Source organism: Grammomys surdaster, unplaced genomic scaffold (genome assembly GCF_004785775.1).
Source record: "Grammomys surdaster isolate TR1022 unplaced genomic scaffold, NIH_TR_1.0 958, whole genome shotgun sequence".
NCBI lineage: Eukaryota > Metazoa > Chordata > Mammalia > Rodentia > Muridae > Grammomys > Grammomys surdaster.
Window position 1 is genome coordinate 5,595,933 of NW_021605377.1, and position 23,958 is coordinate 5,619,890.

General features: G+C 37.7%; 1 protein-coding gene across 4 annotated transcripts in view; it reads left to right on the top strand.

The window, feature by feature from the left end:
* Positions 1–23,958, top strand: part of Cep83 (centrosomal protein 83) — a 104,441-nt gene that overhangs the window by 15,499 nt on the left and 64,984 nt on the right. For 2 of the 4 annotated variants that reach the window (XM_028783054.1, XM_028783057.1), the window contains exons 2-4: positions 15,783–16,050; positions 16,524–16,674; positions 22,923–23,015. In XM_028783054.1, the coding sequence (XP_028638887.1) occupies positions 15,905–16,050; positions 16,524–16,674; positions 22,923–23,015 (390 nt within the window). In that variant the 5' untranslated portion in view covers positions 15,783–15,904. Of the gene's footprint in view, positions 1–4,481; positions 4,559–15,771; positions 16,051–16,523; positions 16,675–22,922; positions 23,016–23,958 lie in introns of those variants that run through there. The other 2 variants (XM_028783056.1, XM_028783055.1) reach the window with 2 other exon arrangements.

Below are 23,958 nucleotides of genomic sequence, written 5' to 3' on the forward strand. Positions count from 1 at the left end.
TACACATATATATATATATATAATAGTTATGCATATTATAAGCCTAACCATACAGTATTATAGTCATTCCGTTATGTAATTTAATGCCTTTAAATAAGATGACACACTCTACTACTGTACCTAGGCCAATTTATTTTTAAGGTTGTTTTTTTTTGCATCTGTATAGCTTTGTATTCAAACAAGAATTAACTTATATGTTCAAACTGACCCATGGGTAGACCTGTGCTTGGTAAGGGTGCATTTAAATACAGTTTATTTTCAAGTCTGTCTTGGCTTTACTTTTCATTAGTGTTTTTGATTCTTTCTCTGTGTGTGTACAGCTCTTCTGGATATGTGGATGACCTATACCTGCTCTGGTCTTTGGTCTATATGTTTGTAGTTTTTGTTCTATCTGGGTTAGTGGACAGTTTATCAAATCCCTATGGTTCTCTTTAATTTCTAGACCTTTGTAAAATCCCTAGTTGGTTCTTTGCTTGCCCTAAAGAGGCCCCTAATCTGAGACTAGGGGAACTATTGTCCATCTCTGCTTGTCATAGAGATCTCCACTTTAATTGACAGTACATCAAAAATCAGATTACCTGTTGAATAATGCTGAAAGTGTTTTCACTGTTACAGTCTGAACTCCTTCACTGATCTGTCAGTGTGAGGCATTGGGAAAAACCAAACAGAAGAATACCGTGGACTCAGGTTATTCTTATCCATACCAGTTGTTTTCATGATTGAACAATCAGACTGTGTGGTAAGCCTTTGGTTGGGTTCCAGAACACTGAAATGGCTGGATTTTGGCTGTTTTTGTGAAAAGAATTTGTAGCTTTATTCCATTATGTTGGAAGTAGGAAAACTGTGTGGCTATGACTGAAATTCTTCTCTGGAGGATAAAACTTATTTTGTACTTACTTTATATTACTCATAATTCTTTGAACAATGTTAGATATTTATTAGTCACTTCAAATATGTGTTGAGTTAGGTTCTTAATTTTCCTCAACTATCAATTGATTTGTGTTTCTTGCATATGTTTGTTTTGTAATTTTTTTAAAAATTAAAATACAGTCACATCATCTTCCTTCTTTTTTCCTCTCTTTCCCTTCCAGTCCTGCCTGTGTAACCTTCCCCTCCTTGTTCCATCTCAAAATCATGGTCTCTTTTTCTTTGTTGCTTTAACATATGTTTCTTGGATTTTTATATAAATGTAACATATTATTCTATTTTTATCTGAATATGTTTTCATTGCATAATTATTTTGACATTTATGTACTTATTATTCCTGAATGATATCCCATTATATAAATAATACAACTTGTTTGTCTATTTACCTCATGATGGATTTGTGTTTAACTCTCAAAGTTGTTCTGAATAGTTGTGTCAATGTTTTATAGTTATACATCTTTCATTTTAAGTGTGAATACCTATACATGTATGGGCAGGATTATATAGTAAGAATAGGGTATGTGTTCATGTATGCACGTACACACACGTGTGTGTGTTCGTGCGTGTGTATGTTCATGTATGTGAGTATGTGGTGAAACAAGAGATCAACTTCTGGTATCATTCCTTAAGGAGCCATTCCCCTTGTCTTTAAAGACAATTTTTCTTGTTGGTCTAGTGTTCACATAGGATTATATTTTGGTGTCACAGGTAAAAAATTCTTTATGTTCATTTTGAGTTCATTTTTGTGTGAATGAGTTTAAGTTATATATCAAACAAAAGTAAAGGAGTAAATAGTGATTATTAGAGAGAAACAGCAGATAGATAGCAAAACATCAAATTGGACACTCACAGTGTCTCACAGAGATGGCTGGAGTAGTCTAATTGACAGATCAAACAAAAGGTAACAGCATTAAACTGGGGACCTATAATCATGCACTAGAAATTGACAGAGAAGCCCTGTCGAGGCAGTCATTTGGAAGTCATGGTTGAGTACATGGGCAGAGCAGACATTCCCCTTTGCCAATCTTCCAAACACAAATAGCAAGTATCAGATATGTAACATCATCAAATTGGGTACTTACAAAGAAACATCCAGCAGAAATCAACTGGGGAAATTGAGGAAATCTTGGGGGTCTTCTTTGCCCTCTCTATGGATGCATTCCATGGCTGAACTTTGAGCTTTCTGTTCCCACTACAATATCTTTAAAAAAAAAAAAAAAAGCGAAGTGTAAAGTATTTTGTTTGGCAGTGGGGCGGGCAGCATTATGAAAAGAATGATTCAGATCAATAGATGAGGGCTGCCAAGATGGCTTAGCAGGTACAAGTGTTAAATATCCAAGCCTGATGACCTGAGTTTGATCCCAGAAATCGCATGAAAAGTTGAGTATGGTGTGCATCTGTAATCCCAGCAAACCTATGGGAAATGAAGGGTGCAAATGAGAATTGCCCAGACACTTACAGACTAGACAGATAGCCTAGAGTACACAGTGCAAAAGCAGAAGCAAGAGAGACCTTGCCACAAAGTGAAAGGCAGGAACAAACTACTGGCTCTAGCACATAACCCTATATTTAAGTAAATAGTAAATACATTAAAAAGTCAAAGTCAGCAGATGAAGATGAATCATCATCATCATCATCATCAGCAGCAGCAGCAGCAGCAGCAGCAGCGGGAAGCTGAGATCACATCCTAACCTTAAGTGGAGAGCAGAGAGAACAAATGGGATTAGGGCAAGGGTACAAACTCTTTAAAACCTGACCCCAAGGACACACTCCCTCAGTAAGACTGTACCACCTAAGCCTTTCCAAACAGCACCACCCACTGTGAACCAGTCATTGGAATACCCAAGCTCTTGGAGACATTTCTCCTTCAAACCACAATCCAGGAGAGTATGTGGGAAAAATGGGAAGGAGTCATAAACCTCTTGGCTTCTGCTGTTTCACAGTGTCAAAGTACAGTATTTTGTAATAGTGAGTTACTGAGTCCCATCATTAAGCTTCCACTGTAGATGAACCGTATGAATCAAGCTAGAGGTATGTACTAAAAGAGACATTTAGGAACTTGGGTGTACACTTGTGACTCAAACCAGTAGTAAACGAGCTATGAGAGGGACAATTGAACTTTCTAATGGGGATGGCACTGTGGACGAGGTCCTTGGCATGGCAAGTGAAGGTGAGGGAAAACACATGAGAGAGATGGATCAGAGAAATGGGAGCTGACTGTGACATACAGCTGCAGAGAGAACAACAATTTAAAAGATTGACAAAATGTGTGCATACAAAAATTAAGTTTTTGCCACCTAGTACTTAGCATATTTTATTTTTATTTTTGATTTTTGAGGCAAGGTCTCACTATGCAGACCAGGCTGACTTTGAACTCAGATCTGCCTGTCTCTGCCTCTGGAGTATTGGGATTAAAGGTGTTAGGCCACTATGCCCAGTCCCTTAGTATATTTTAAAACAGTAAATACTGCATGAAAGATCATATAAAATACCCTCTTAATTATTGGTTCAATCAAGATTGAAATGCTCTCATATTTTAAAGACATAGTGTTTTTAATTGGCAAGAGAAGAGTAATATTTTATTTTTTATAGTTTATAAGTCACATGTTATTATTTTCATGTAAAGAAATTATTGTTAGAAATTTTGGCCAGAATTATAAAAGTGATTTTTTTTGCATCATTTGAAAGATTTAATTCTGCTAATACTGTTGTCAAGTGTTATGCATTTATAGTGTCATAAAGTACTTACTATGTTTACCTCCTATTAAGACTTCTTTAGAGTTTTTGCCTTTCAAGTTTCCAAATGGATTATTGTATATGGCCAAACCACCTCAGTTCTTTGGTCTTGGTGTTATTGCTTATTTTCTAAACCATCCTTGTATTTCTGTTGTAAAATCTGTATAATTTGAAAAGTTTTACCACAAGGTGTCATTGTAACCTATAAAAAGAATTTCCTTGTAAACACGTGTAACACCAATTGTACAATTTTTATATTTCTTTGTTTTAAAAAACATTTTTGTTTCATACCTATTTACTAATTTTTAGATATTAAGATATATACATATGTGGTTTTTTGTGATAAAAGGAAACAAAAGTAGTTCATTTTCTTGGGTTGTTACATTTTTGCACAAACATATGCTTTCCACCCACAAATTTCTGAAGAGTGTGTTGCTATAGAGATGGTTTGTTTGAAGGAAAGAATAAGGAGGAACAGCAGCAGGTGGACATTTAAGGAACAAAATCCACATTTTCAAGTCTTTGTTCCTGACAGAGCCAGCTTTAGAGTTTACCCTTCTTAGGAAATTCCTTTGGAAGAAAGGTGGATTCTGAATATTTTACTGTGGTGGTATTTACAGTTAACCAAAATGCTTTTGCAAAACTTATCCTGCTTGATTTTTAAAACTCAATCATTTTTTAGTATTTTTTATGTGTGTGTGTGTTGAGTAGGTGTGTGTGTGTCCATGCGGTATGTGTGCATGTCTGTGTTTATGCATGTTTATCTGGAGGGTAGAGATTGACGTCAGTGTCTTCTACCTTATCTTTTGAAGCAGACTCTCAATTTGGAGCTCATTGAGGGACGGAGCTGCCTGGCCAGCACACCTCAGGAATCCTCCTGTCTCTGCCTCCCCAGGTTTGAGATTACTGCAAAAGCTGCTACTCCCAGTTTTTTATGTGCAGGCAGGCTGTCTGGACTCAGACTCTCGTGTTTCTGTGGCAAGCACTTTACTAACTATGCCATCTCTTGTGGGCTTAACATTTTCAATGACCTACTCTTAATGATGGTTCTTAAATGCTTTAACCTCCCTTCTAGCCCACCATCCACCAGAGGTAGTAGAAAAAAAAGGTTATTAGGATATCAGGGAAGTGGACCTGTTTAGAAATTGTTTTTTGGAGCAAATCCCATCTGCTCTGTGAGGTAATCAGTTCAATTCGAAGGTCAGTAGTGGCAGCTTGATCCAGTCGAAAATACTTCACGAATATAGCAGCAGTCCAGTTTGGTAGTGTTGGGATAGCAAACACGAATCATCAGCAGTGACACGACCTGGCAGAGACAGCCAGGCCTCAGCCAGTTGGCATGAGTCAACAGGAGGGACCAGGACCACCAGGGATGGTCGCTAGGAGTTCTTTGCCACACCTCTCTCAGCGAAGTGAAGATAGGAGACCAAAGAAGTGTTGTAGACCTAGCTATGCAAGCACACCAAGCCCAGTCACTGTATGTTGAGTACTGTTTATACTCCCTCCAAACATCATGTGTCCTCTATGAGTCTTGCCTTAGCAAAACTCCATGTGAGTCTTATCAGCTGACATCACCCTGCCAATTGGCCCAAGTCTGTGGAAGTGACAAGAAGCAGTAGGAACCTTTTGAGAAGTTTGTTGGTGTGTTTCTCTCTATGGAGTCATGACAAATGGAGCTCAACAATGCATGTAAGGTGAACCAATACATGTATTAGGGAAGAATTCTTTATCATTTGTCCTTTCTCATGCTTGCTTTAGCAAAACACCGTATGACGCAACTGACTTTCCAAAGAACCCTTATGTTTCCACTTTAATCTCTTAACATTAAAATGAGATTTTATTATGTTTGAAGAAAAGGGTGTCAAGTTCTGTTAGCTCCTTACCCTCTGTCTCCATATTCAAGACTATTTTCTGAACTGCTTGTTGCTGTATCATGGGTCAGGCCCTCATTGTTTTTCTGTACATTTGTGTTCTTTCTCTTTTTTTCCTCTGGTTCCTTAATTTGGAAAGACTTCCACATGTGGAAGTATATTTCCTAATTATTTTTTTCTGGAGTACAAATCTGAACCTGTCCTGGGTTCCCTCATCTATCTACAGCTTAAAATCTTGCATTGACTCTCTAATAATTGAAAATAAACTTTGATTCTCTGCACATAATCCTTAAGGCTTTGCCCTACCTGTCCAGGCAGCAGCCACACTGATATTTGTCTCTTCATTTCTGTGTTTTGTACCTTGATTTTTTTTTCTTTTTTTTTTGCATCTCCACCTTGGTTTTAATTTCGAATTATTTTTGGGTGGTGTCTCTGATAAGTATGATTCTTCCCTCTCTGCCCTCATAATACCTACAAATATGTTTATTATTTTAAGGCTTTCTGAATTAATATTTTGAAAAGACAACATATGCAAATGACAAAGTTTTAACAGTCCAAAGATGATATGATGGTATATTTTCTTTCATCTTGGTTAGTCTGCAGTTCCTGTTAATGTGTTGTGGTGGTTTGGATGAGAATGGCCCCCAGACTCTCATATGTTTAAATACATCGTTCCCCAGTGGGTGGAACTGTTGGGCAAGGTTAGGAGGCGTGGTCTTGTTGAAGAGGCGTTGTCACTGGGGCTGGGGCTCTGAGGTTTGAAAAGCCTCACCGTTCCCTTTAGCTCTCTTCGCCTTCTACTTTTGGGTAAGGCTGTAAGCTCAGTTTCAGCTTTGTGCCTGCCTGCCTGCTGCCTTATTCACTGCCGTCATTGTCATGGACTCAAGCCCCAATAAACTCTTCCATAAGTTGCTTTCATCATGGGGGTCTTATCACGGCAATAAAGAAACCATGACGGGTATATTTGTTAGCTTCCTATCGATTAAAAAAAGAACAGATAATTAGCTTTCAAAGAGAAAAGCTTTATTTTGGGTTGTAGTTTGGAGTTTCTAGGCTACAGTTGGGCCTTTGTCCAATGGCAGTGATGGGTAGTGGGTGCTGTAGCAAACATTGTGTCTAAGAAGCCAAGGAGAGAAGGGCCTGGAATTGTGTAATCCTCCCTAGCAGTATGCCCCTGCTGACCTGAGGACTCCATAAGGAGATGAAGGAACAGTAGGCAGTCTCTGTGTTCCAGCCACATGGCATGGGACTGAGCAGATGACTTTGTACTCTCAGTACTTCTGCCCTGGAAGGTCCTTTAACGTCTAAACTGTAGCTAACATGTTTGCTTCACTGACCACTATCACTTCTTTGAAGACTAGGTGTTCTTCTTATTTTATCTTTACCCAACAAAATGTATGGCATAAAATAGGCACTTAAAAATTCATCTGTAGTCTTGTGACTATGGGCCAGCTCTTTCTTGCTGAAGAGCTGGCTTGAGTTGATAGTCTGCATATTTTGGTATATCCCTCAAACTTTTATTATAAGTAGACTAGGCAGTACATGTGGTATAGTCATTGAATAAGTGCTGCTGGATTATTGTGTTTTTTTAAAAAAAAACGTAAACAGTTTCTTTGTTTTAGTTCACCTTTCTATGGAAGATGACTTTTACCTCATTTATGCCTATAAATTTTTTAAAAGTTTTTGACAATTCTAAAAGATGTTTACATCAATTTCAGTACAAATATAAATTTTTCATTGTAAAGTTCAAACTATGTTGCATAGCTCAGATAAAATTACATTAGGATTTACTTGATGTATTTCAAGATATGTTGGTTAAAGAATGTATTTCAGGATATGTTGGATCATTGGATAACATTTTGTGTATTAGCCATGTGGTGCGAGTCTAACGGAATAGACTGTAATACACACACCAGAGGTGCTGCTGGCTCATAATTTCCCATGTTATACGTCACAGAAACTATACTTGAAACCTTGAAGTGAGTTTGAAGTATGATTTTGTTAAGGATCATTTTTGCATTTTAAATCACAGTGTTAGATTTGTAATTTATTACAAATAAGTTTTTGAAGTTGGCTGGCTACAGTATCTTGCCAGAAATTTACCAGAGTTAAGTTGTACAGCAGTAGAAAGTGTGATTGTAAGAAAATAATAACATTGTAATTCAGTGTTTGGTGGTGGATTGCTAACTACTCAAATACATATCTTCTTCCTTTCCTCTTTCCCTGACTTCCCCTGTTTGTCTCTAAATGATAATTATTGAGCTTGGCATGTTGCCAGGGCTCTGAAGGGTCTGCTCCCAGCTGCACTTCAGGTTCTGGCAAAGTGTCAAAATGTGACATTTATTCACTATACAAAACATGGGATGGCTAGCCAACAGCCTGTAGAGTGCCTAGTGCAGAGTTGTCTTTGGATTTTGAATAAATTTCTAATTTCTGTTTATAAGAGAAGGAAATGCCGGTGAAGGTTATCACTAGACTTTTTAATATTTTGAAAAACAACAAAAACAACATTCATTTTGGGGAATGAAATATGTAAAGTATTGTTTTGAAATGTTCAAAGGCATAGATCATGTGCTTTTTAATGAAATGTATTTGGAAGCTTTCCATAAGCATCAGCAGCTGTGCTTTTTGAATGTCTTGAATTGCCACACTTTTGGGCAGACATTGTACTATTCACTGCTTTAAAAAATTGAATGCCTGTGTAGGAGAAGCTGTAATGTGTAGGTGTATCGATCCGGGGTCAGTCAAAAGAAGTCATAAGGACATGTGTGTGTGCTTATGTCATTGTTAGAGTTGTAAAGAAGGGACAAGGGAGTGTTTGGTTAAAAGTTGGTGTTAGAAGAACTGCCTTTATAGATACTAAATCACTAAGAGGCTTACTAAGATGCTTTACCTTTTCTTGTTATGGCTTAAATTATATGCTTATTATAAAAGAATCTTTAAAACATTTGAATTTTATGTGTATGAATGTTGCCTGCATGTGTATATGTGATGTACGAGTGCAGTGCATGCAGAGGCCAGACGAGGGCGGGCATTGGGCTTCCTGGAGCCGGAGTTGGAGGTGATTGCTAGCCATCACGTATGTGAGTGCTGGAAGCTGAATCGGGGGCTTCTGTAAAAACTTACAGTGTGTGATCTTAACTGCTGGACCCTCTCTCCAGCTTCTGAATTAATACTTTAAAAACGTGCATTATGGATATATTTAGTTGATAAGCTCTTTGTTCTAGATTCCTGTGCATGCATTTGTGTCTGTTTTGAGAGTCTAGTAAATGGATAGGTATCTGAGTCACTGGTTGACATTAAAGATGTATGACGAATCAATTAAAACTTATAGTACAGATTTTGAGTTTTGATAAAAAATTAGGAATAAACAGAAAGTTGGTGTTTTAGTGATCTGTGTTAGATCACAGTCCATGAGTAAAGCTGTGTGAGGAGATCCCGAGAACTTTCGAGAAAACTCCAAGTAAACAAGAAAACCGTCTTGTAACCTCTGTTCCTCCATAACGTGGGTTGTTCTTGGAATGTGCTTCTACGTTCCTCCCAGGTGTAATAAATACGAGTGGGTTTGCCCATCATCTTATCCAGTGTTCAGAATGATGTTTCCAAACATGAGTTGTTCCTGTGATTGTGTACAGCCTAAACTCATGTGACCTGGCCCCTGTGACTGTATACAGCTTGTATACAACTCAAGTGAACTTTACCCCTAATGACTTTGTCTGACCCTCAGAATATAAATTGTCTTATGCCTTGACTAAAGATGGCTATTGCATGAGACTTCAGTAGGCCACATTCACTCTCCTAGGTTCATGCAGCCAACTAGAGTGGTAACAACTTGTACTTGTGCAAATTACTCTATTAAAAATACTTCAGATTTTAGCCGGGCGTTGGTGGCGCACACCTTTAATCCCAGCACTTGGGAGGCAGAGGCAAGCGGATTTCTGAGTTCGAGGCCAGCCTGGTCTACAGAGTGAGTTCCAGGACAGCCAGGGCTATACAGAGAAACCTTGTCTCGAAAAAACCAAAAAAAAAAAAAAAAAAAAAATACTTCAGATTTTATTCCCTTTTGGTTTTAGAGACCAGACCTATGAAATGAGATTGTTGTCAGAACCCTAGGTGAGAATCTTTTCTTTGCCTCTTTCAGCTTTTATGGCTCCAGACATTTCTTTTTATTTGACTAACCTTTGTTTCACCTTTTGCAGCCTGAAACTCCCTCTTTCTTTCTCTTAAAAGTACATGACTAGCCAGGCGGTAGTGTCACACACCTTTAGTCCCAGCACTAAGGAGGAAGAAGCAGGCATATCTCTGAGTTTAAGGCCACCCTGGTCTACAGGAGAAACTTTGCCATGAATGAATGAACATGATTATATTTAAGATCTACCTATATAATCTAGGGTTAGTTTATCCTGTTTGAATATTTAATTACATATTCATAGCATCCAGACATTAGATAACTTTTGGGGAACTAGCATTCAGTTCACAAACTAGAAGCCACAGTTTCAGAATACAGATGAGAAAAATGAATTGAGACGAAGTTGACATTGAATGGGTGGCCATACCATTTGTTTACTTAGTGGTTTTATGATCTTAATATAGGCTTCTGTTTGTTGTAGGTGTTGAGACTGTATATGTAGATGTTCCTAGCCATGGAGGAAGTGAAATTACATGTTATATTTACTAATAATCTAGCATTCAGAAAATTAAACATATTTGGTAGAGTTAATACTTCACTGAAGAAGTAATGCCTCACTGAACTTTTGTATTTTCTGTTTTTGAGAGAGGTTCAGTGAGTTGCTTGGGCTGGTTTCCAACCTGGACTCTTGGTGATGATGTTCCGCCTCAGCTACCTGCATGCTGGGATTACTGACTCACTTACTCCTTACAGTGGATTCACTCGATCAGATACAGAGTGATGAGAAAGGCTTTCCTGGAAATGAAGTTAGTATTTGCAAATGAATGGGAAATATGTGCTTATGTAAGTCATTAATGTACTGAGAAATGTTAAATTTGGGCTTTTACCTTTTAAAATATACTTAGCTAGTGCTCATTTTATCATTTATTTTTTACTTTGTTCTTAAAACAAAGATCCTTTCATAGATTTAAAAGATTTATGATAGGCTATTAAATATGTAAAAAAGTACTTAAGGGAACTTCAGATTAAAACTACAGTGAGCTAACACTTTATACTTCCTAAAATGGCTAAAATTAGATTTGCAGTCCCAACTGTTGGTAACAGTGTAAGGAAGCAGAACGAGCTCTCATATGCTGTTGGTTGAATAGAAAACGGCACAGCTACCTTAGGAAAGGGTTTGTTAGGTTTTTAAATATAAAATTTGACATGTGCACATAAGAACCATCCCTACACTTCCCCATCCGAACAGCAACAATCCAAAGAATGTGCTTGATCTGAATTGTGGTTACGTTTTCTCCCTGTGATTATATATTTGTCTGTTTTTCCTTATGGCTTTCACAAGCTCTGCTTATGTATTTAGTGGACATAATAAGTGTATTGACATTTAAAATAATCACTTCTCTCTGGTGTATTTAACCCTTATCATTATGAGTGTCCCTCATTATTTCTAGTAGTATGTTTTGTTTTCTTTTGTTTTTGGAGGGAGGGGATTTTAAAATTGACTTTACCTGGTAATACAGATTTATCATCTATCTTTTGATTAATGCTTGCAACATCTTTTTCCCTTTTAATTTCAACTTTTCTTTGCCCTGATGGTTAAACAAAAAAGTTCATATAAAGGAACACATGGCTGAATTGCATTTTTTTAAAAAAGTCTTTATTTCAAACATTATTCTGTATATGTTAGTGCAATTGGTTTAAATCTCCTGTTTTACAATGTCTGTTTTCTACTTCTCTTCTTAGGCCATTCATTATTAATGGGTGGGGGTCAGGGATGGAAGCGGTAGACTATGGAGCAATATGTAGAGGTGTTTGGCTCTCTCAACTAAGCCAGGTACTACTAGGCGTCTAGTAGATGGAGAGTAGACTGTTGCTAAATACTGTATATACAAGACAGCCCCCAACAACCACAAATTGTATTCTTTTTTACAGCAGTAATGCTGAAGTTGTTAAGCCCTGTTTTAGGTAAGTTCTTTAACATTTTCCATGTAGCATTTTTAATGGTCATACTAAAGAAGAATTTGGGAGCCTTTTATTATAAAGAATTAAGAAATAGGAAATATTTTAGGCTCCTGGACTATGCATGATTTCTGTCATATATTCCTTATCCCTACTTCTCTTTTATTAAGCTGTCTTTAAAACTTATTTAACTGTTTATTTAGATGCAGGTTCTTACTATGTAGTCCTGGCTGGCCTGGAACTTCATCTTCATACATAGACAACTTCTGTTGGCAGTGCAACTACACAAGCCTACCTTGGCACACCATTACTAACCAAAGTCCTAGATTTACATTAAGGTTCACTCTTGTTGTACTAGTGTTGTGTACGTTTTGCCAGTTGTTTATAAGCACATATCTGCCATCATAGTATCATAGGCAGCTTTACTACTTTAACAGTCTTCTGCATGCTCCCAGTCCTTCCTCACTCTTGACACCTACTGATAGTTTTCATGCCTCTGTGACCCAACTCCTGAACATTAAAACGTTGTCACTTTACAGAAACTCTTGTCACACTGGGTCAGTTTCACTTAGCAATAATATGCATTTATGCTTTCTCCATTTTTTCCTCTTATAGCTTGCTAGCTTATTCCTTATTATTAGTTTTGAATTTGTGTGTTGAAGCTACATTTTACCCATTCACTCGTGGAAGAACATCCTTATTTATCTCCTGATTTTGGCAATTAAAAATAAAGGTACTATAAAGACGTATATACAAGTTTTTTTTTAAAATGAAGTGTGGTTTTAATCATTTGACTAAATACAGGAAATGATTAGTATAATTTATAAGAAAGAGTATGTTAATTTTGTGAGAATGGTCTATCTTCCAGAGTTTCTTACCTACATATTATTTAGAAGTGTGTTTAATTTCCAAATTGTCAGCTATCTTTTTCTTGTTGATTATTTGTATAATTTCTTCCTGGTTTAAGAGCCAACACTGTATGATTACTATTCTTTTTAATTTATTGTGATTTGGTACTAGAATGTGAATTTTTTTTTTTCTATTTTGGCAGTGGGGAGACTGGTGCAGGGTCTGTCTATGTAGCCTTGACTGTCTTGGAACTCATTATGTAGATCAGGCTGGCCTCGAACTCACAGCAATCCTGCTTTTACCTCCTGAATGCTGGGGTTAAAGGTGTAAGCCTCTATGCCCAGCTAGAATTCAGTTCCTAATGAATAATTCCACGTAAGCTTGAGAAGAATATATGTTCTGTGGTTGAATGAAGTGGTGTATAATATCCATTGTATTCAGTATGGGAACATATATACACATACAAAATGCACATTTCCTGTTATAAAGAAACTTTTTATTGATTCTTTGTGAATTTTACATCAAGCACCCCATCCTACTCATTTCCTTGTCCCTTCATATGTATCCTCCACCCTTGCAACCTCTCCACAAATAAAATAAAGTAAAGTAAAGTAAAGTAAAGTAAAATAAAATCTTGCTGTGGAAGCTGTAGTGTGTTACACAGTATACCCTTTGGTCTACACATCTTTACTTGCAAATGTTCACTGGGGACTCCTTGGATATCCTGTTGTTGCCCTGTGTCATGGAGATATCCTGCAGCTTTGGATCTCCAGGACTCTTGTGTTCTAGCAGATCATAGATGGGGTAGATGTTGGGGTGGGCCAAGTCAAACCCCTGGATGTGGGCCTGGGAGGTAGCTGAGTAGATCAGCCCCTGGCTCTCCTGTTCCTGCACCAGCAGGGTGAGTTCTCCAGCAATTCCCAGACTAGTTCACCCAATGCTCATCCATGCTGCAGCCAGCAGGGGCTGGGACCTGCTCTCCAGAGTGTGGTGGCTGGCAAGTGTAGGGGCCAGCTCAGCACAGTGACTCAGGCAGCAGTACAGAACACAGACATCAACATAGACCCTAGCTATATTAGGGCCATGGACTCAGACATAGCCCTTGGTGGCAGCCTGCACCAAGACCTCGCCATGGCCTCCTCCTATCTCCCTGTTCCTCACTGCCATCAAGTCTCCAGGTTTACCTTTCTCCACAGTCTATGAACCCCTTGGCTTCTCTTTCTCCTCCATCTGCCCACCTTCCATCTTTCCCATCCCTCCATCACACATTCTCCATCATAGTGGCACTCATGGTAGGCTCTGGATGTCTTTCAGCCTCCCCAGGACAGTCACAAATTCACATTTCTGTGTAAATATATGAGTACACAAACATATACTTCTAGTGTAAATAAATATTGCAATGATGTAAGTCATTTCACTGTCATAAGCTATGTTATAGACTTTATAAGGAGAGAGAGAGGGGAAGAGTTCTATAGTTATATGATTAACCTCAGACTTTGGTGAACTCTACTCCTGAGCTAGAAATGTGGCCAGTGACATCCAGTCTCCTGCACTGCCCCTCATATGGGAGAGGATGGCAGGAGAATGCTAGATTTTAGTGCTATTCTTCTGTGAGGTCATAACTCTGCAAATACCACTGCAGACTGGGCTGCAAGTTAAACAGAGTTTCCTTTGTTAAGAAGGTTAGAATGCTACTGTTTATTTCAGAGTGCTCCTATGTGTGTCCCTCTTCTTTGTCATAACATTTTTCTCTAATATTTATTTTGAGAACTTAGTTGGTTCCAGGAGGTGAAGCTTAGAAAAGTATGGGAAATACCTAAAACTGGATCCTCCTGGAGTTTTTAAACTCAGACAGCTGCCTGCATCTAGCTTCCAGCAGTTGGTTAATTACACTTGACCGTCTCCTGTCTTTGCCTGATGCACTCCTACTTGTCCAGTTCTGCTCTAGTACACTGTTGACTGACTTTGCTTGTCAGCCTCTTCAGTTTTGTGGGTATGGTTTTCTTTGTGACCATATCTCCTTGAATTCAAGAAGAGTTTTTGACTTTTTTACATTGTTTACCTTTCTGCTTGTTAGGGTGAGCCTCTTAAATACAACTGGAAATCAGGAATCTGCTGTGCGTTGTTTTATTCCTCCCTGGCTGACACTGTGGTATCCATGTTCAGTCTCTAGAAGTTCAGTATAAGCTGTAAGCCAGAATGAGCTTCTTGCAGCCTTCCTCAGAGCGTGTGGGAAGTTGAAATCTCTGAATGAATTGATGTGTTCAGTTGAGCTGGGTTTAAAATGAGGAGTGGAGTGAGTGAAGAGTAAGGGAGCGAAGTGTCCTTAACACCCCCAACTTCCAAGTAGAATTTCATAGGAAATCTAGGCACTACCAATTTCATTTTAAGGTGAGTGTGCCTGTGTGCGTTTGTACATATGTGTATGTTTATATGTTAGACATGACACTAACTTATCAGAGATTATATTGTCAAGCAAGATGGAGTAATTTAGAGAATAGTTTTCATAAGCCAGAAGGAAGGAAAAATATGTACATACATACATACATACATACATACATACATACACACACAATGGTCTGGAGAAAAATTAATGATGTTAAAAGGATAGAACTATTTGAATTAACTTTATTTTTTTATAGCAAAAACACTGTTGCATCATTTTTAACTTGTTTATGCATTAAGCATTTAGTTATTGCAGTAGTTAATGCTGGGTCAGTATTGGGGGATGGATGAAGTGATCTTCTGTTCTTAGCAAAAGTGTGTGTCACACATAGGAAACCCTCAATAGTTGTGTGCTGATTGATTTTCCCATTTGAACCTGCTGCCCAAGTACAGTTTTCCATGTGTCAAAGACCTTTTGCAGAATGAATTTACAGACATGATTATTACTAAAGGTTATTTTTTTGAAGATTGTCATTTTCCTCCAGACACTTACCAAGTTCTATATCCTTTCCTCCTTAATTATTAGAGTATATATTTTATACCAGGATCCACCCTTGAAAGTTTTTCACATTAACTTTTAGAAACAGCTTAATTTGTGAATCAAAGATTACTCAAACTGGAAAAGGTCATTCTTCTTATTTAATAAGGCTAAAGATGGGAGCTTGATGGTTACAGAGTTTCATGGGAGCAAAGGAAAAATATGAACCTGTGCTTCAACTTTAGTTTTGCATTTGTTTTATGGAGAGAAAGATATCTAAAAACTGAACTTTAACAATAAAAACGATAAGAAAATAATTGATAACAAGTATGTAAAGCCACAGGATGCTTAAGTTATTGAGTATTAATTATGCTCAGTCTCTGTGCAGGCATGATTTGGACCCCTGAGATTCTGCCTTAGCAAGAAAGAAGTTGGAAACACTTCCTGGAAGAAAGCTAAAACAATACAAAAGCCGCAGCATACTCTTTACATGTCAGCCTCCTTACAAACATGGACACATTTCCCAGCATGTTTCCACCTGGAGGAGACAGTAGGCTGAATCCTGAACCCGAGTTCCAAAACATGTTAATTGATGAGCGGGTACGATGTGAGCATCATAAACAAAATTATCAGGCTCTGAAAATTGAACACAAAAGGTAAATTACTTATATTTAGAGAAAGTGTTTGTGGGGGAGGGCGCTGCTTAAAAACTTGTTACTGGAGTACATTGTATTGGCTGCGTCTTTGCTTTGGAACACACAGTATATTTTTGTTATTTTGCAGTATATTTATTTAACACTAACTATAATAAAAACATTTTAAATTACTTTGTTCAAATCTGTTGTATTAAGTGGGTTGTGAATGTAGTCTTACCTTGAAACTAGCAAAACATAAAACATAAAATATATCCACATGGATAAATGTGTGTGTTTTTTCTCCTTTAAAATAAAATTGCTTCCAGAAATTACAGTGTTAATTATTCAATAAAAGTTTGCAAAGAAAAAACAGTTAAAAGTTTAATGAAATGTCTTATATCAGTCTTGTTTTTCTGTATTATTGGTTGGCTTTATATGAAGCAGTGAATTTGAAAGTAAAATATTCGTTTAAAATTGATTTTTTTTTAAATCAGGTTGCAGGATGAATATGTAAAATTACAAAATGAACTTAAGCGAGTGTTAAGTGAAAAGCAAACAAACCAGGAAAAATTCCAACTGCTCCTTGAAGAGTTAAGGGGAGAATTAGTTGAGAAAGTTAGAGACATGGAAAAAATGAAACTGCAGGTAAGAAATTATATTTGAATTTATATAAAATTAGTCATGTGGTTAATGAGAATAAGTTTGGGCAAGATTAATGAAAATCAGTAGTTTGGGTAAATATGTTTCTTTCTATGTTTAATGGTGCCTTGCTGTATCTGCAGTTGATATAATCCAGTCTTTCTTATATTCAATACAACTTCTTTTTGTTTGTTTGTTTGTTTGTTTGTTTTGTTTTTCGAGACAAGGTTTCTCTGTGTATCCCTGGCTGTCCTGGGACTCACTCTGTAGACTCTAGTTCACAGGCTGGCCTTGAACTCAGAAATCCACCTGCCTCTGCCTCCCAAGTGCTGGGATTAAAGGTGTGCGCCACCACTGCTGGGCACAACTTCTTAAACTGTAGTCCCTAACCTCATAGTAAATTGCGTAAGTTACATGGGGGTCATGAAAGTGTAGCTTGGATTTTTCAAAATCTACTTTTAATAATGGTTCTTAAATTTTTTAACCTCCCTTTTAATCCACCACTCACCAGAGGTAGTAGAAAAGAAAGGTTATTAGGGTATGGGGGAAGTGGACCTATTTAGAAATTCTTCTTTGGAGCAAATCCAATCTGTGTTGTCGGGAAATCAGCAGTTCAGTTCACAGGTTAGCAGCAGCAGCTCGATCCACTTGCAAACACTTCATGGATATATTATCAGTCCAGTTCAATAGTATTGGGATAGCAAACACAAATCAGTGGCAGTGGCATGACCTAGCAGACACAGCCAGGCCTCTGCTGAATCATGACCAGGAGCAGCAGGGACACGAGGAGTTCTCTGCTGTGCCTCTCTCAACAGAGTGAAGACATGTGAGACCAAGAAGTGTTGCAGAGCTATCTATGTAAGCCCGTTGCTGTCACTGTGTGTTGAATTCTATTTATATATCCTCCACAAGTCCTCTCTCCGTTCTTGCCTCACCATGTGAGTCTGTCTTAGCAAAACTCCACATGAGTCTGTATCAGCTGATATCACCCTGCCAACTGTCTCGAGTCTGTAGAAGTGGCAAGATGCCACCAGAGCACCACCAGGAGTTCTTTGGTGGGTTTCTGTCAATGGCGTCACCACAAGTGGAGCTCAGCAAAGCAATGTAAGGCAAACCAATGCATGTGTGTTGTTAGAGAATAGCAAGGCGGCGCAAAGCAAACCCATGCTCCTGCTCCCACTGTCTGAGGGTCATATTTATACTCCTTCCTCACACATCCTTTTTTGTGTCTGCTAGAGCAAAACTTTTCACCAGTGTCTGGTTTGTCAAAATATCCTTTGATATAACTGGCTTTCCAAAGAAACTGGAAGTTTCTACTTCATGAAAGAATCGGCAACTTCCAAACATTGACTCAAAAGTTGAACATTAATGAATCTAAGGTGTTTTTGGCGACAGTCACTGTGTTACATTGCCTGGGTTCACTATAGCCTTAGTTCTGAACATACGGTTAGAGTATTTTCAGTGTACATACCATCAGGCCATGCAACATCAATGATCATTGTCTAAAGCACCTCAGCTCATATTTGAGACTGTTGTACGTAACAACTAGCAATGTTGTTTATTGTAAGACCTAATGAGATAGTCTAGATTTTTACTAAGTACTTGGTGCCTGTACATACTCATCAATGATGGCATTTTCATTCTGATTGAATGTAAGCACCCTGTGGGCAGGAGCTTGTTTTCTGTGTCTCTAAAACTTGTAGGACATTTTCTTAATTAATGATTAAGACCTAGCCCATTGTAGGTGGTGCCACCTTGGCTGGTGGTCCTGGGGTCTATTAGAAAGAAGGTTGAGCAAGTAAATAAACAGCAATACTCCATGGCCTCTGCATCAGGTCTTGCCTTCGGGTTCCAGCCCTGTTTTGAGTTCCTGTCCTGACTTCCTTTGATGATGAACAGTGATGTGAAAATGTAAGTCAAATAAACCCTTTCCTCCTCAACTTCCTTTTGGTCATGGTCTTTCATCACAGCAATAGAAACCCTAATTAGGTTAGATCCCCTGGAACTGCAGTTACAGAAGCTTGTGAGCAGCCACGTGGGTGCTAGGAATAAAACCCCTCAGAGAGAACAGCCAGTGCACTTAACCACTGAGCCACCACTCCAGCCCCTAGCTAACTTTTAAAAGTAATACATTATTATTTACAAATTAGAATATGTCAAACATTTTCTTCATCATAGTAAAATGAAATACTATTCTTCCTGTGATCTTTTTGTTTGTGTATTCTTTGGATGTCAAAAATCCTTGAGCATTATAGCCTGCCAGTGTTTTCTGACAAATGTAATTTCTTCTAGAAAAGTTTGTTTTTTTACAAACATACCTGGTTTTATTGTAATATTTATTTGACCAAAAAAAAAAAAAAAGAGAAAAAGAAAAAAGAAAGGGCTTGGTTACTGTGCCTGCAGCTCTTGTAGAGGACCTGAGTTTGATGCCCAGAACCCATGTCCACTTCACAACTGCCTCTAACTCCATCTCTGCATACTGTGGGCAGCAGCACTCACATGTACATATCTACATATGTATGCCCATACAAACACATGCACAGTCCGTTAAATAAGTACACAAAAGGAGTGTGGGGGGATTGATTTAGTAACTTACTTTAATGGTTTTTAATTTGTACAAATAATATTAAGAAAACTTAAGTAAATTGAACAGTATCCACAAGAAATATTTCAGTAGAGGATTATGAAAGAAGATTTTTAAAAATATATATCTTTTATTTAACAGTTTAAAAAAGTCTCTGTAGCATTTTCTACTCTATTGGCTCTCATGGGCAAAAGATTAAAAAACAAAACAACACAACAACAAAACCATATTTATTAAAAGAATGTTTCTGCATCAACAGTCAACAGGAATAAAAGTGCCCAGGTTAATTGTAAAAATGAAATGAGAGAATGCAAAGAAAGTATTAGTGCTTTGGTGTATAACACTTCAGTGATCTGTACCAGTTAGCTGTTATCACAGGTTCAGTGTTCTCTTATGTGAAGTATGTAGAACCAGAAGTATTCAGATGAATGAGTTCTTCAACTTTTGCAATATTTCAGACTTCAATGATTGAATGTCTCTAATCTGAAAATCTGAAGTTCAAAATGCTCTAAAATCTGGAACATAGGCTGCAGCATTGGAGCATTTTGAATTTCAGATTTTTTATGGGCCTTAGTATCTTACTAATCAGATGACACCTTTTTAAAAAAAAGTCTCCAAGGGTGAGGAATAGCAAAGAAGTTCTGTTGAGTTGGAAGAAACAAACTTCTGTATGAAGGTAGCAGTGGGTAGATGGAGGGACGGTTTTTAGGAGCTGAAGGCCATAGTCCTAGTAGCATAAGAGCTGAATTCTAATAACTACTAAGCTGGAAAAGAGCTCCTGGTTCCAGGCAAGATTTATGTCTTAGCTGCATTCACTTCACATTAAATAGAGAACATAAGCTTAGCTGTGCTCATTACCCCAACACTGGTTCTTAACCTGGGGATTACAGCCCCTTTGGATGTCAGATGACCCTTTCATAGGGGTTACCTAAGAGCGTCATAAAACATAGATCTTTACATTACAATTCAAAAGAGTAGCAAAATTACAGTTATGAAATATCAGTGAAAATAATTTTATGGTTGGAGTCACCACAACATATGGAAAGTTTTGAAAGTATTGAAAGTTTACAGCTTTAGGAAGATTGAAAACCACTGCTTTAATCCATAAACACTGTAAGATAATACAGGTGTGTAATTTTAAGTCCTTTATACTGTTATGTTACTCAAGTTTTGGTACTGGAAAATTGGCTACAAATGTAACATGCCTCAAATATAGCAGTGGAAAGTCAGTAAAGATAAGAATTTTGAGGATCACCATAAAGTTTAAAGCAGCTTAGGAATGCCTAAATAGTCATTAGATTGTCATAATCTGGACTCTAAGGTTCAGAAGGCAGCAAGAGGATGTTCTTAGGAACTGAAGGGAAAGAGACTACTTGTTTAATGTGTTATGTAGTGCATCAAGCTTATTAGTGGGGTAAATAGTAACAGTAGTAAGAAAAATGACAGTGACTAATCATATTGATTAATTAACTTAAAGATTTAAGGGACTGGAGAGATGCCTCAGTCAGTACAGTTTCTGCCATGCAAACGAGGTCCTGAGTTCTGGTCCCCACCCCCTTCATAAAAAGCTGCTGGGCATGGCAGTAGCTATCTATAATGCTGGGTGGTGGTACTGGGGTTATATGGGAGACAGAGACAGGTAGAACCCTGAGGTTCTCTAGCTATATTAGTTAGTTACAGGTTCTTTGAGGAATCCTTTCTTTAGAAAGATGGAAAAGAGATTAAGGAAGACAGGAAGACACATGCTTGCATGTGCATTTGTGTACACATGTGCATGTACTTCACAACAATGTAAATATCCCTACCTTAATATACAGAGATTTAAAAGTAAAATATAGATTGTCCCACTTGTCTTTTGTTGCCTGTAGTAAAAGTGAGATATATAAGATTAATTGAAGGAAGAACTCTTGAACAAAAGAAGACAGACTGGATACTTTTCAGAAAAATTCTCTACCTTTCCAAAGGACAAAAATGCTAAACATCAGAAATATGTATTGATCAGTTGCAACTGTATCTTAAGATCTCAGATTGTATAAAAGAATAAAATAATCAGAGAAAGAATCTTGTCAAGAGAGAATGTATTTCTCTTCTTTTTTCTCAAACCAGAGAGCCCCTAAGAAGTTTGAAGTATCAAACAAAATTTGGGACTGTTATTATTTTTGTTACTTTAACCTCTTGAAGATCTAAGTTATCCTTTAATGTTATTTAAAGTTCTCTCCTATCTTACTGAGAGTCTATTAATTTTAGTCTTTTTCTTTTGTGTGTACATTCTTTTTGTTCTATCTGAAATATCTTCTCTGTTTTTACTTTTTAATAGCTTTCATTTGCTACTTTATTATTACTTGTGTGTATGATTTATTTATCATGCCATAATTTGAATTTATTATGAGAAGATACATACTTAAATTTGAGTCTTTGCAACCATTAGAAAGTTGTTTAGGTTCTTTGTATATTTCCATGTAGCTACTATGTGGGGTTTTATGGGGTTTGGCTAATGCATTGCATATAAGATACTCAGAACAGAATGGTATGTAAATTATCATACATTACATAATATTTTATATTTAGAAGACTTTCATTTAGTAGAATATATTTTGAGCAACTGTGGAATATTGAATAAATGAATGAGACTGAACATTATTCATGTTTTCAAAGAAACTCATATAAATAGGAGCTATATTATTTTTCTAGCCAGCATTTGTTCATTTGTTCTTTTCATTGATTCACAAAACAGGGATTCAGTAGTTCCTATATGGTAGGCATTGATGGAAGGTGTTGGGAAAATAATGATGAATCTTAGCGACAGGAGTCTGCCCATATGTTGCTTACATAAATATAAATTATTCACTGAGCTGAGTTCTGTAAGAGAACAAGACAGAATAGAGCCACAATTAGTTTTTCTGGTCAAAATAACAATTATGAATTTTTTTTTCCTTTGAGACAGGGTTTCTCAGTGTAGCCATAATTGCCCTGGAACTCAGTCTGTAGACCAGGCTGGCCTCGAACTGGCATATCCACTTGCCTCTGCCTCCCACGTGCCTGGGTTAAAGGCGTGCACCACCACCATCCGGTATAAGACTTGTCATTGATTTTTCATTAGTCATGTTACTGGGATTTTTGACATCTTTGATATCAAGATTGAGATTCTTAAAGCATTGTTTCAGGGATTGATTGCATTTAGTTTTTTTTTTTCTTTCACCCATTCGTGGGTGTATGTGTATGTGCATGAGTGTGTTCATATTTGTACATACTTGTAACACGTGTGTGTGTACATATGTATGTGTATGTTAGTACATGTGGAGGACTGAGCTTCACGTTGAGATTCATCCTCAATTGTTCTTCTACCTTCTTCATTGAGACGAGATCTAGATGAACCCAGAGCTGGCTGACCAAGACTAGTCTTGCTAGTCAGCTTGCTCTGGGGCTCCTTGGTCTCCACTTTCTGAGTCTACAGTTATGGTAGTAAGTGCCATAGTTGCCCCAAGGTGTGTGTGACAGGTGCATTAACTGTGGGCTATTCCCCCAGCCTTAGAAGTCATATTTAATGATTATAAAAATCAACTACAGTGTAAAAATGTCTGTAACTAATACATGTTGTAGAAGAGAACTTGAAGAAGGGAGAATTCTTCATTTTTGTATTTATAGTTGTTTATATTTCTATATATGTTAGGTATTAACACCACAAAAATTGGAATTGGTAAAAGCCCAACTACAACAAGAGTTAGAAGCTCCAATGCGAGAACGTTTTCGGACTCTTGATGAAGTAAGTAATGAAGGAAAAGAACTGCATTCACCTTCATGTCTCCACGGAGAGCATCCTTCATTTACCCAGTCCTCGCATGGCAGTCCACAGTGGACTCGGAGGCATGATAGGACTGGACTCCATCATCTCTCTGTTCTCTTTGCTTCCATCTAGGTTGGTCTCCTGATGTTTGCTTGGCACTGACAAAACGGTGCAAGAGTCTTTGCATTAGTGCTATATCTGCTTTGAATATTGTTTTTAGATCTTTTATCTGACTCCTTAATCTCTTGCAAATCTGTCCCAAGTGTCACTTTTCACTAAGCTTACTTTGACTGCTTCCAGTGCCATTTCTCCATTCACTAGTCTAGCCTGCTCTCATGGCACTGCTTAAACTTAGGAGTTTACTTAGCTCCCACCTTTTCTAGTACCTGTTAGCTTCTAAAGTGCTACTTTGCCTAATTATTGTGACTTGTGTTTAGTACTTCTAGAGTGGAAGTTGCATGAGAGGGAGAACTTATTTTTTGTTGACAAGTTCCTAAGAACAGTTTAAGTGAAAGGATGGATTTGTTATGTTCCCTGTTGCTTTGATATAATACTCTGACAAAAGCAACATGTGGAAGGAAGAGTTTATTTTGGCTTATGGCTTGAGGGAACAGTCCATCATGGTAGGGAAGGCACAGCAGCAGGATCCCGAGGCAGTTGGCCGTATCTACTGCTCTGAAACAGTGTGATGAATACTTGTGCTCCCTCCTTTCTCCGTTTCTTTAGCCCAGAACTCCAGCACACTGAACGGTGTACCCTCCCATACAGTGGGTCTTCCCTCCTCGGTTACCCTAAATTGCCTAGTCCCTCACAGGTACTCACAGAGGCTAACAACATCTACATAATCCTTCAGAGATGTCTTGGAGGGTTTTCTCCTAGATGATTCTAGATCTGTCAAGTGGACAGTCAGTATTAACGATCA